Source organism: Lepidothrix coronata, unplaced genomic scaffold (assembly GCF_001604755.1).
Source record: "Lepidothrix coronata isolate B3197 unplaced genomic scaffold, Lepidothrix_coronata-1.0 Scaffold79, whole genome shotgun sequence".
Lineage (NCBI taxonomy): Eukaryota > Metazoa > Chordata > Aves > Passeriformes > Pipridae > Lepidothrix > Lepidothrix coronata.
In genome coordinates this window covers 896,245-910,100 of record NW_016690259.1, presented here as the reverse complement: position 1 = coordinate 910,100, position 13,856 = coordinate 896,245, and the positions used below count along the sequence as shown (strand labels likewise).

General features: G+C 39.4%; 1 protein-coding gene across 3 annotated transcripts in view; it reads right to left on the bottom strand.

Moving 5' to 3' along the window:
- Positions 1-13,856, bottom strand: part of LRBA (LPS responsive beige-like anchor protein) — a 410,805-nt gene that overhangs the window by 351,609 nt on the left and 45,340 nt on the right. For all 3 annotated transcript variants that reach the window (XM_017820154.1, XM_017820156.1, XM_017820155.1), the window contains exons 4-13: positions 12,759-12,854; positions 9,538-9,659; positions 9,307-9,433; positions 7,964-8,083; positions 7,501-7,647; positions 6,473-6,670; positions 5,660-5,793; positions 4,280-4,388; positions 4,020-4,172; positions 3,235-3,403 (exon numbers count right to left, since the gene is read on the bottom strand). In XM_017820154.1, the coding sequence (XP_017675643.1) occupies positions 3,235-3,403; positions 4,020-4,172; positions 4,280-4,388; positions 5,660-5,793; positions 6,473-6,670; positions 7,501-7,647; positions 7,964-8,083; positions 9,307-9,433; positions 9,538-9,659; positions 12,759-12,854 (1,375 nt within the window). The remainder of the gene's footprint in view (positions 1-3,234; positions 3,404-4,019; positions 4,173-4,279; positions 4,389-5,659; positions 5,794-6,472; positions 6,671-7,500; positions 7,648-7,963; positions 8,084-9,306; positions 9,434-9,537; positions 9,660-12,758; positions 12,855-13,856) is intronic.

Sequence of the window (13,856 nt, the reverse complement as noted above, 5' to 3'; positions counted from 1 at the left end):
TTCTGAGGATAGCTCTCACATTTGCTTTATAGGTTCGCAGTTCTTATGATCTTAATCATCAAGGAAAAGGAAATCAACTTACGAATGAAAGTGATCATCAGTCTGGTTATATAAAGTATAGGCCTACAGACATATTTGGTTTATGAATAGTTATTTTCAATAGAAATTTAAAATAGTCAAATAGTCAAAATAAGCCATTAAACTGCATTACTAAGAGTATCCTACAAATACACTAGCCTCAATAAAGCACTTCAGAAACTAAGTAAATCCATGTCTTCACTAAAAAGAAAGGAGAAAACACACATGCTTTTGCTTCTTAAAGGATGCAAAATACTACAAAACAATCTTTACAACCATCTAACGGGAAGGGCTAGACATTTTGAGAAGTTAGTGGTAGAAAGTTGGACACATCTAAGGAGCACTCACTCCTAATATATCTAGCTCTCTTCCATCACCTCCTCTCTCTGAAATTCCAGAGCCTTTCATTACACAAGACAGTAGAGACATAAGTTATTCTCCCTTTGTCAAGGCTGTGTCTCCAACCCCACAAAACACAGAACAACAATTGCAACAAAAAGTTGTAAAGTCATACTTCCAAACAGCATGAATTCCCTTATCTGTGCCAGTTCCATCTGCACATGTTTATGTTATGCTGGTGCACACTTTGCATCTCCCAGTTCCTTTTACAATACTGGATTTCTTAGTCAAGCAGCTATTCCTTTTGCTTGTTTCCTTAGGATCAGTATACTCATTCTGTGTTTCATGACAAGTACTAAACACCTGTTCTAAATTTCTTTTTCTGCATGAGCTCACTGTCTGAATTAAGCATGCTCATTAAGCACTTTTCCAGCAATTCCCTACACCAGTCAGACAGATTTAGTATGCTTGCTTTCAGCTGTACTGCTACTATCAATAGATCATAGGAACACTTAAAAGACTTTCCAGTACTTGACCAAGCTCCATAAAGAGCCCACATTCCCAGGCATGGCTCTACACTTAGAATCATAGAATCAGCCAGGTTGGAAAGGACTTCTGAGATCATCAAGTCCAACCCTTGATCCACTATCACCATGGTTACTAGACCATGGCACTAAGTGCCACATCCAGTCTCATCTTAAAACACTTATTACTGACTTCAAGTTGCACAGAGTCAAGAGACTCTCCAACATATAGAGCCAACCCCTCCACCTCTCCTACCTTGCCTGTCCCTTCTGAAGAGCTTGTACCACCCATGGTAGCACTCCAGTCATGCGAGTCATCCCACCATGTTTCCATGATGCCGACTACATCACAGCTTTCCTGCTGCATGATGGCTTCCAGCTCCTCTTGTTTGTTACCCATACTGTGTGCATTGGTGTACATGCATTTCAGTTGGGCTGCTGATTTCACCCTTAACTCGGGCTTTCCACCCTTAGGCTCCTCTCTGGAGAGCCCAATTTCAATCCCTTCCCCCTTCAAACCTAGTTTAAAGCCCTCCTGATCAGCCCCGACAATTTACGGGCTAGAGTCCTTTTGCCCTTCCTAGACAGATGAAGCCCATCTGATCTGAAGAGACTAGGTACCATGGAATTTGCCCCATGGCCAAAAAACTCAAAATTCCACCGGTGGCACCAAACCTTTAGCCACCTATTGATACGATGAGTTTTAATCGTCCTGGTACTTCTTCCATTTATGTCATCGCTGCCAGCCTGGACTACCAGCAGTGGATAATAATCTGAGGGCCAAATTAGCTCAGGGAGTCTCCTACTAACATCCCTCACCTGGGCCCCAGGAAGGCAGCAGACCTCCCTGTGGGATGGGTCCAGTCGACATACAGGGCCCTCGGTTCCCCTCAGAAGGAACTCATTGACTACAATTACCATTCTTTTTTTCTTTATAGCTGTGGTTGTAATCTGTCTGGTAGACAGGGTGCAACCAGGAGACCCTCCACACAGATCTTCCTACTGTCCTCTACCTGCTTCTCTGGGTCCAGGGCCTCATACCTGTTCTTTAAGGGTACCCGGGGAGGTGATGGGGGGCGGGAGGGGATTCTTTTACCTCTTTGATCAGGGACCTGTTTCCACTCCCCCAATCTACTTGGTTTGCTCCATCTGCCTGATGGCAGGAGGGGCAGAGCTTCACTGTCTCCTGCTCAACTTCTTTTGGGGGTAAAAGGGTCTATTTCCCTTTTGCTTTCCCTAATGCTTCTTAGCCTCTCTACCTCTTCCTTGAGCTCTGCCACCAGGCACAGCAAATCATTCACCTGCTCACATCGTACGCAGACCCCACTCACACTGTCCTCTGGTACTAACACCAGGCTCAAACACTCTGTGCAGCCAGAGACCTGAACAGCTGGTCAGACCTGAACAGTCCTGGTGTCCTTCTTGGGGAGTTCTGTCTGTGTGAACACACCCCTCGTGATAACAGCAGCAGCAATGGCTTTCGCTTTTTGGAAACCATTGCTGGCTTTAGTTGAGTTGTGGGGAGGAAAAAAAAAAACAAATAAAAAGCTCACCTGAGAGAGCTGGGAGGTGCCTTGCTAACTGCAGTCAAAAGGCGCCACGTCCCTGTTTGCCCACTCCTGTTCCCCGCGCTCCCAGCAGCCATTTAAATCCCCTGTGGACGGGCTGGGTTCCACCCCCTAGTCAGCTGACTGGGGGAGGTACTGGGCGTTCCCACTCAAACCTGAATGTATATAATCTTGGGGTCTTGGGACTTCTGGGCCACTCATCGGACCCAGAGGAGGACCAGAACCTCAACCGGATTGCGATCACCACTCTCGACCAGACTGCGATTGGCACTCTCACCAACAGGTTTTCTTTTCCTTTTACTTTGGACTCAGGGGGACCATGTGGGGCTCAGCATGGGGCCAACAAACACCATTCTGTTCGTGCCCTAAGGTGCTGGGCTATACATCTGGGTTTTGTGGGTTAAAACCAATTGTTTGTCCGTATAATTGTATTTATTGTATTATTTTTATTAAATTGTAACTCTGACTTATAATCTCTTTTGAGTTGGGTTCATTTCTCCTGCCAGTTTACCTTTAAACCAGTACAATATGACTTCTGAAGAAATTTCCTTTAGATTGCAAAAAAAATCTTTCAAGGACAGAAGTACACTGTCTGAACTGTTACAGGGAACCCACCCCATTAAAGGGAAATTATTTCTGGAACATTCACAGTTCTGTACATCGTATACAACCTTCTTAAAAATAAAGATCAGATTGTGAGAGTAAAAATTAATAAACATACATACCTATGCCCTTGGGAGTTATACCACTGCGATCCTGAGGGTTCACTACCCAGTAGTAATACTTTAGGGTGTGCATGACCAAAAGAACTGTCCCAACCCGTCGGATTGCTCCATATATGTTAACAGTAGCAATGAACTCCGTAGACAGGTAAGTGTACAGGGTCAGCTGAGCCTACAACATCCAATCAGGAGAACAAAAATCACTTTTGTTCCTAAATTACAGCATGTCAGACAAATAAATTCTTAAATTTCATCTATTAAAATGTCTCAGAGAAATAGATTTTCTCTGCACAGCTCAGTCACAAAGCCCTTAAAACCTCTGCAAATTGATGAAAAATTTCATTATATTTCTAAAACTGTAGAGCGCTGGTAAGAAGATTTCAAGTAGAATCAGTTGGTGAGTTTTGACCAAAGTTGTTCACACTCAGAGAACAGAGATTCACCAAAATAAAAATACTCACTGTCAATTTAAATGAAGACTTCATAGCATAACTTGCTCTTTAAAAATTGCTGAGTTTTTGCCAACTAGCCCATTCAAAATTCCCTCTCAGTCTGGGTCAGGGACTCCAGAAGTTACTTACAACTCTCTTCTGCAGAACCCTGCAGGTTTCCAAACTCCCTGAAAACCTTGGGAGTCTGCAAAACTTGACAGCCATTGTCTGAAAACAATTCCTGTATGATTTCTGCTGGGGAGCAAAGACATGTAACTCTTGGAGTTCAGGCTTAGTTTCAACACTCTCAAATCAATACATCATAACTATCTTATTTAGAAGAATGAGAAATTTTACCTGTGCTGGGATATGAATCCATATTGCAGGATTGAGGAGAACATGATCACACAGCTGCTTCAGCAAGGGCACTCCATTGTGTAAGTTACTCAGGTATTTTGAAAAGGCAAGGCAAAGTTCTAGAACAGCTCGGGTAACATGGGCTTTGGAAGACTGTAAAAGAAGATCTGCTTAAGGAGAGTCCTGTAACAGCCTAGGAAAAGTATTTCTCTCAAAAAAATTCAACACTCATGTAAGACATCAAGAAATATTTGCTTTACCTTTTCTAGGCTATATCCTATCACAAGGAAGCCTTTACAGGAAAGCATCTGTTCTTGCATAGCAATAGAGTTCTTCAACAACTCCATGATGAATGCCAATAAAGTAGAACTGGAAAACATGGTTTAGTAAACAAAAATGTTATAAACATTTACAACAAGACAGAAAATATTTCCAAATTAACACTTCCATCACACAGCCCAGAGATACATTCAATGTATTATATAAATGCTCAAATCAGAACAATTAAAACAAAAAGCAAGACTACATTTTGAAAACTGTAACTTCTTGCTTTTTATTAATATTTTTCTAACTTGAAATCCTGGACTCTAAAACAACCGTGCAATAGCAAAATTCTTCTGAAAATACATTCTCGCAGAAAGGCAACAGTTAACCTCGTACTTCCCTCTGCTTCGTATTCCACTTACAGACTTCTGCAAGATCAGTAACAAATGCCATTCTGCTTCCTATGGATTTCAGATGAGCAGATATTTTTCTAGACAAAGCTTTACTATTGATTCAAGCTAATTCAGCTCTGTGCTGCTGCCAGAAGGAACGTTCCTGTCCCGCCCCTCGTGTCACAGCACTAATGCCTATGGATCAAGATCTCGGCCAGCTGAAAACCCCTCTATTGCTGGGTCAGTTTGCAACTAAAGCAAATCCCTGACTTATCATACAGATGCCCAAGCCTAAGCCAGCTCAGGAGACTTCCAGGCATGTCCAAATAGACTGAAGGAACGTTGTGACCATTCCTTCTTAGCAACAATACGGATATAGCTCATCTTTAAACAGCCATGAAACTACAATTGCAACGAAACAAAGCAAACTACACCAGAATTCTAAAAAGCAATCCCTTTGTTACCATTACCATCTCTAACTTAGGAGCTCCACCAGCTTCTGTACCTGGATGTTCAGAAGTTGGATGTACCTGAAACAGAGCTCTAACCACAGAAAAAGCCTGGCAGTAACCCTAAGTAACAGTATCTTCCAGAAAGTCTGAAGGTTAAAAAAAAAAATAAAATTCCAAGCAATGACTGAAAAAACTCATCCTTTCTGGAATTTCTCTTGAAGCCTTCCGTAGTGCATTTTCTCCATGACAAGAATAAGCTCAAGAGAATCATTCATAATTCTCCTACACAAAAAAATTGTGAAGTATAAAATGTGTACATTTTGGTTCTGTGTGAACTTTCAGAGAACATTTGGTGCAAACAAGCACATTCACTTTGAGGTCCTGCCTGTGGCAAGGCCACCTTTTTGTTGTTAGACATAACTCACTGTCACATAAGACAATGCTAACTACTATGCCATTTAATAAAGCAATAGGTAATTTCCTTTACTTACAAAGAAACAAAGAACAGGACACAGTAAGCACATTCACTCACCAAACAGTTGTGTCAATGTGATCTGATGAATATTGCCTGTAGTCTAACTGTGCAAAGAGAGGGAAAAGCACCTGCACTCCTCCAATGGAGTGCAGGGCACTTTGGATAGAGTGCGTTAAGACCGCTTTCACATCCTGAGAAAGAAGAAACAAGAAATATTGAAACCTCCTTCAAGAACTGCTAAGAAGTTCGTTAAAAATAGTTTTTAATGTCTTCAATATAAGAGTTGTATTATTGCCAAATAAAAAGAAACAGCAGGAACAACAAACTGGCTGCCACAGCCATGCTAAACATCCAGTCTGCCTGACCTACTGCTCTAGATACAGTCTACAGTGGAGATCCTCAGATGAATACACGGGAGGTGGTTTGTAAATTCTAAAACAACTCTCTAGTAACAGAGAAACTCTAGAACAGAATACATGAAAAGGTTCTGACAATTTAATAGATGAAGGCATTCAAGGCGTAAGGAAGAAAAGGATTTCATATCAACAGGGCAAAGGATGGGAGATAGGTAACATCTGTAGGGGAGGGAACATGTCAGAAATGAGGAAGAAGGATTACGTTTAAAGCTCACACAGCCTTTGTAATATTGACATTTTTTTTTGGTTGTAACTTTACACAGAACAAACTTTCTTCTTAGGATTCTTATGCATCCACTTTAGTTCAAGAAACAGGAGGTAGCAGCAGGGCCAACCCAAAAAACCCCAACTTATAAGAAATTCCCAATCTTATCCAAATCCCTATAAAAACTTGATTTTAGGTTTTCAAAAAAAATCATCAGTACACTCAAAATCTATGAAAATGCTGACATACCTGCAGCATGAGGGCATGTGGTGAATGAACAAAAATAGAAGGGTTATCCTTAGGGGATGACTCTAGACACAGCTGTGCATCTGTAGCCCTTGGATTGTACATAAAAGCAATAGCATTGGATAGTTTGCCATCATATAGCAACAATTTGTGATGTTCATCGAGGAAGAGATCACTTTCTGCCTTGAACTTGAATGTTCCCTGGATTGGGAAGCAGGGTTGAGTAAGGAAAAAAGAAAAAAAATTAGACTACACACATTGAAGATACAGTTCAGAACATAACTATTGCCAAAAAAATGACTAAAACACTGCTTCTTTAATCTAGAAGTATTTAATAAAGAAGGGGTCTCAATAAGAACATTGAGTCAAAGTCAATTTTACAGAATTAAAACTGCAGAATTTTTTGGACCCCTGAAGAGTGTCATTGCCAAAATGGTGGGTAATGTAAAAGAAACACATTAGCTTGGAAACAGCATGACTGTCAGCAATGTTCACTCAGAAGGAACTAATAATTGAGGAACAGATAGAATAAAACCATCTTTTTTAGCTTATGTTTGTACAGCTGCTAGGGAATAACAGCCTTCAATTAGTGCCCCTCAGGCTAAGACAAAACAAATAATAAATCACTGCAACAAAACTAATCCTCGGCACTAACTTCACATGTTAAAAACACCCAACTAGCACAAGCAACTCTAAAGCTACATTTCTAAAACAAATACATCATACTTCATCCGAAGTTTTCAACCACAGTGAAAAAGCGAACCTGATCAGAGATAACAGGGGTGTTTTCCCTCTCCCAACCACCAACACTGAGATTTCGAGATGCAAACAGGAACACCATTCTTTTTATTTTATAAAAAAACAAATAATCGAATCAACGCTTACTTGTAGTCTGTGAGGCGATACACAGGCTTACAGAGGAAACATGGAAGAGTTTACACATGTTACAATGATGTTACAATGCCACAACATTCTTAAAATCCACCATAATCTTAGCACAATTAAACTCTTAATAGTCGATTCTAACATACCTTATACCCCAGACCAAGCTGATAAATAGCAAAGATCTGAGCAGCATTGAGAGCTTCACTAAAAAGGTAAACAGATGTCATTTGCCCACAAAACACTCGATTGGCATCTGCTGTTTCTGAAGAACCCAGGAAACATTTGTCAAATGTCTGAAAATAAAACAGAACCCAGTAACAGGGTTAATCTATGCTACACAAACAAATTATACAAAAAAAATACACATTTTATCAGGGATATTTTTTTATATAAACAAGTATTTGAGGGTCTCAGCAGAAACAAATTTAAAGTTCTGAGATGTATAAAAGCACAATTTACTCCTCTACCAAAACATTACTATTTTTATTTCAACATTTTTTAAAAATACATGAAGTAGGGGAAATTTAGTAATAAAATGGAAAAGAATAATTATATAATCCATCAATGTGAACAACTAACTATAGGTATTAATGCACAGGGATTACTTACATCACTGGTGTTGACAAACCACGTTATTTCTCCATAAGATGCCAGTTCCCCATTGACATAACATCGAAGTTCACTGTTCTTCCAGCGGTTGTAGATGTGCACTATAGTAACCATATACCACTAAACAATAAGAAAACAATTAACATAATTCTACAGATACCTAAAGAAGGTTTACCATTCAAGTGGGGCGTAGTAGAGCAAATTTATGAGAAATAAGTTAAGACTGACAAATCTATTTGAGGTAGAAAAGATTAATAAGTCACTGGTGAGTTTTCTTGCATTGCTACGTCAAGGGATATTATGCCATTTTTTCCACAAAAAGATGACACAGAAGCTTAAAAGATATTTATGGCATATAACTTTAAAATCTTTATGGCACTGCTGAACCAAACTTACACTGAAACCATTTGTAAATAAGTTCTAAGCTGGGTTACTCGTAGCATGATGGACTGCTAAAAATGTCATTCCAAAGAGCAAGGATGGCTCCAGACTAAAGCCTATCAAAGGCTGTGCATGTCAAATTATCACAAACAGAATCCATATTTACAGCAAAGGATTACTGATAAGAAATTCCTGAGGAGGCCTGTTCTCCCACAAAATGTTTACACCAGTTGCTCCAGAAACATTAGCAGAAAATCTAATTGAAAAAGGAGATATTCAACATTGTATAACACTACTTAATAGGCAAGACAGCCTTGAATATCAGCAATAAAAATCAACTCACATTTTAATTCTTACATTTGAAAATATACATAGAATATAGCAGCAAATGCAAGGAGACTACTTGCTGGACAACCTGGATGAACACAAAGCATAACATTCTTTCAAGACTGATCTGTTTTCTACCACATGTAAGACCATCAAACTCCTATTAACGGCCTTTGCTTGGTTAAGAAAACTAAATGCAGGTTAGTAAATGCGCTCTCTTAAAATAACACTGCATTTGCCCACATGGAGTAAGGGATGACATTAAGGGGAGCCTTAGCAAAACCTTTTAGAAAAAGAGAAGAGAATGTCTGGAGGTATGAGAAAACAAAGAAGGAAAAAAAACAATCACAAGCATTTTCACTTTTAAGCTGTGTCTATGTACTAAGAATTCTGAGAGAACTCACACGAGTCTCAAAAACTCATAAAATGTCTAATAAGTTGTGCTTTTCTGGCTTTCTTATACACTGCATAATTAAAAAGAAATAAGATTTCAGAACACAAATTTGTTTTGCTCATTCCAATGTAACTTTTGTTGTACAGAAGGATGAGCCTAATCGATAGCTACAACACACACTCCCAGGCTACAATTTTAATTTCATTAAACCTATTTGAAAGATTTTATTATCGTTACTCACCTTTTGTGGCTTGAAATCAAATTTTACACAATGCTGGAAACCTTTTCCCTTTGATTTTATGGATGTTACAATCAGGCAGCCTCCAACAAAGTGAGCAGAATAACCAAGTCCTTTGTTTGTTCGAAAACTGACAAATTAGAACAAAATCAGCACATACACAGATGGATGCAGAAATCATTGAACAATGAATAGAAAATGAACATCAGAAATGTGGTTTTACATAGTACTCACCAATATAAGTAAGGCTTATCCTTATCCACATTAATATTATTTACAGGATCCATTCTTAGCCAAGTGTGGAAAGTAAATCCATTCTGGTACGGCCACTTGGCTATAGGAGGTAAGGCAATAGCCTAAAGGAAGCAAAAAGTTATTAATGGAGAAAGATCAGCATCACAACAGTAAAAGTATATAGGTCAAGACACATACTCTACAAATGTATATTGATACACAGACACACACTGCAGATGTGTACGCTTTTCTTCATGCTTAAAAAAGATCTGGCCTAACTTGTGCTTTTTGTAATTGTTACGATATTTAATTCACCTAAATATTTAAAAACTGGTCTTTATGTCTCAAAGAAGATTATTAACAGTAAGTTCCATTTTAAAACTCAAATTCTTTAGTTGCAGACAGAGTATAATAACTTCTCGAAAGGCAAATTTAAGTAGATTTGGGTTTGTGGTAACCTGACAGAATAATGAGATTTATAAATTTAACTTCACATAGTGTTGGTATTTAGAAAAATAACCAGTTATGAAGGAAAAGCTGTGCACATCAACAGATTCTTTTCTCCCTTGAAACTCATCTCTACATAGATTTCCAGTGAGAAATACGACAGAATCATAACCTTCCTTAAAAGAAAGTTAACACAATCCCCACCAGTCAAAATCCTCATCTCAAACATGGGCTTTGTTAGCCCAAAAGCTCCTAAGTTACAAACTGTATGTTGGCACCCTTTGTTTCAAACAGTTGGGTTTTATTGTTTGGGATTTTTTTGTTTGGTCACAGGGTTTTTTTTAACATTACTATCAACTTTCCACTGTTTTGCTGTACAGATTGGCAGTACACACTTCAACTAAAACTGCCATAACCTCTGATCAAAGACGCTGTCAAGATGATCAATACCAATGAACAAAAAAACATCAAAGAACTCAAGTGTTGCCAGACTCCTTATTATGCTCCCATGATCCATTCAGCTACTCCTGTCCAAAGAAAATGCTATAAATCCTTTTCTATACCAGTCAACTAATCAGTCTGCATGTCTTTGAGCCCAGCTTTTGGGAACTGGTAGGAGAATCATTTGATTTAACTCACAATGGATCTTGGAGTAATTACAATAAATACTTAATTTCCTAGACTTCTAAATTTAAAAATATATAAGAATATTCACATTAAGGTTACTGAGGCACTCCAATACCACATATGGTTCAAGCACTCAACACAATTAATAGAAGTTAAATACAAAAACACTACATGAATATCCTAAAGGAACAAAAACATGTCTGTTTATTGCCAAGTTCTGTTGCACGTGATAAAACTGCAGAAGCATTTTTCTAATAGTCTGCATTTTTCAGTCTCAAGTTTTCATTTCAAAAAAAATTCATTATGTCATCAAGTTGGTGAAATGTAATCTCAAGCCACCAGGGCTGAAAGGTAATGGGTTTATGTGAAGAAAACTGGAAAGAGTCATCTGATAAATCTTATTCAAATCTTGTTCTGAATTAAGCATGAAATTTTGAACATAATTTTTCATCCTACAATTTCAGAAGCAAAAGTGTTGACATACTTGAATTCCTACAGAAGATTTTCCACAGAGCTTTCCAACTACCTATTTAGATTTGAATTCTTTTTCAAGTGAAGACCACAGAACTTAAAAATTAATTGTTCAACCACTTGAACAATTACAAAAAGACTAATCATGGCTAAAGTTAATCTTTTTCAGTATTGTTCAGCATATAAATGTCTAGGATCTATGTTTTCTCAGAGAATTCTTCTAAGCAATATATGTTATTCACATCATCTGATCATTAGAAATAATTATAAATGGTAGAAGTGGAACCACTTCTAGTTCAATACTTTTTGTGGTTTCACTAGCAAAGGTAGATGTAAGGCTGTATTGGGTATGTGTGGCAGGGTTTTGGTAGTGGGGGCTACAGGGGTGGCTTCTGTAAAAAGCCTCTAGAAGCTTCCCCCATGTCCAACAGAGCCAGTGCTCCAAGATGGACCCACTGCCGGCCAAGGATGAGCCTGTCAGTGATGGCACAGCACCTCTGGGATAAAATATTTAACGAGGGGGAATGGCAACTTCAGCTGGAGAGAGGAGTGAGAACTGAGAAAGAAACAGCTCTGCAGACACCAAGGCCAGTGCAGAAGGAGGTGGAGGAGATGCTCCAAGCATCAGAGCTGAGATTCCCCTGCAGCCTGTGGTGCAGACCATGGACAGGCAGCTGTGCCCCTGCAGCCCATGGAGGTCTGCAGTGGAGCAGAGATCCGCCTGCAGCCCATGGAGGAGCTGGTGGAGGCCCAAAGTAGGCTGTGACCCCGTGAGAAGCCCATGCTGGAGCAGGCTCCTGGCAGGACCTGTGGTCCCATGGAGAAGCCCACACTGGAGCAGGTTTGCTGGCAGGACTCGTGACCCTGTGGGGGACCCACGCTGGAGCAGCCTGCTCCTGAAGGACAGCAGTGTGTGAGAAGGACCCACACTGGAGAAGTTCATGAAGGGCTACCTCAATAGGTGGAACTCCAGAGGAAGATTGTGAGGAGGAAGGAGCAGTAAAGACAACATGTGATGAACTGACTGCATTCCCCATTTCCTGTCCCCCTGAATCACTCAGGGGTAGGAGGTAGAGAAATCAGGAGTGAAGTGGAGCCTGGGAAGAAGGAAGAAGTGCAGGGGACGTGTTTTAAGATTTAGTTTTTATGTCTCATTACTCCACTCTGATTTGATTCATACTAGACTAAATTAATGTCCCCAAGTTGAGCCTGTTTTGCCCGTGATGGCAGCTATTGAGTGATCTCTCCCTGTCCTCATCTGAACCCACAAGCCCTTCATTGTATTTTCTCTCCCCTGCCCAGGTGAGGAGGGGAGTGACAGAGCAGCTTTGGTGGGCACCTGGCATCCAGCCAAACTCAATCCACCAGAAAGCAGGTAGATTTTCCTTGCAACAAGATTTAACTGAACCAGTCTGAAAAAAATAACAAAATCAAAAAAAGCAGCCTCATTTATATCCATTCTTTGTGTATTAGTATTTGTCCTTCTATAGTGATATTGCACATCTATTATAAGCACGATTTATTCAGGCACAATGTAGGTGGCGGGTAGAGAAAAAAATCTGGTTAAAACTCCTATGACAATGACAGATGAGACAAAGAACACCACAAATGAAAACAACCAATGGCCATAATAGAAAAACAGATGAACAAACAAGAGACTTAAAATATCTACATACTGCAGCACTTTTTCCTGGAAAGTTGAAGAAGGCATCAGGTCCATACTTCTGAGGCATGTGTTTTAACACAGACAGTAACTTCCCAGCATGCGGTGGCTGACAAAGAGAATTATCACACGTGTAAATAAATAAAACAAATTCATAAGAAACACCCCAAAAATTAATTTTAAGACATTTTAAAACTTTAAGACAATTAACAAGGTAACTTAAGTAGGGACTTTAAGACCAGAGCCACTTTCACTCAGCACAAACTAAACTGAGCCTCAATGCTGGTTCCTCCCTCTATCTGTTCATTCCCATCAGCAGTCTGTGTCACTTTGCAGTAAGCTGAAGAAAATTAGCTGATTCAGATGAAAACTAATTTAGGAAAAACAAATGCAAACTAATTTTTAATTAGTTTTTAATCCTGCTGTTCTGGATTGTGATGGCGGGAAACCTGTGCCAGCACAAGGGAGATGGGGAATTCCTAGCAAAAGGAGGACCAGGAAACAGGATTATTTTCATCAGGACTACAGTGATAAACAACCTTAAGCTGACTTGTAAGCCCATGGAGAAAGATTAAATTCTCAAAGGCAGTTTGGAGCACCTAAACTGAGTGCTCAGTGTGAATACTTAACACCTTCCCACCACCCTAATTCTGCACTGATTTTGTTGTAATACTCAGGAACTATAAACTCCAAATTAAGTATATGAGCTCACAACAACAGAAGTACAGCAAATACTGGTAATAGTCACAGGACAATTTTGTGTGTCTTCTTTCATCACATCACAATCTTCTGGGAGATCTATTTTTAAACTACAATTTTATAATTCTGATATTTTCCTGAAAGTGCTCTTTTTCCCCCTCTTGGAAATCTCTGAAAACTAAGCATTGCATGATGTGTTACAAGTATTTCAAATGTACCAAAATTACAGTCAGCTAAACAGGGCTTCAAGAATCTGAACTCAAATTGAGGAGGAAATGCTGAGAACTGCTTAGATGTCTTCAGCGCTATACAATTTGACCAGGTAATTTGTGTAGTAGCAAAATACTTGGTATCCTTAAAGCACTGCTGATTTTAAGATTTATGAAGTTGTAGAACTCCTTGGCAATGCAAT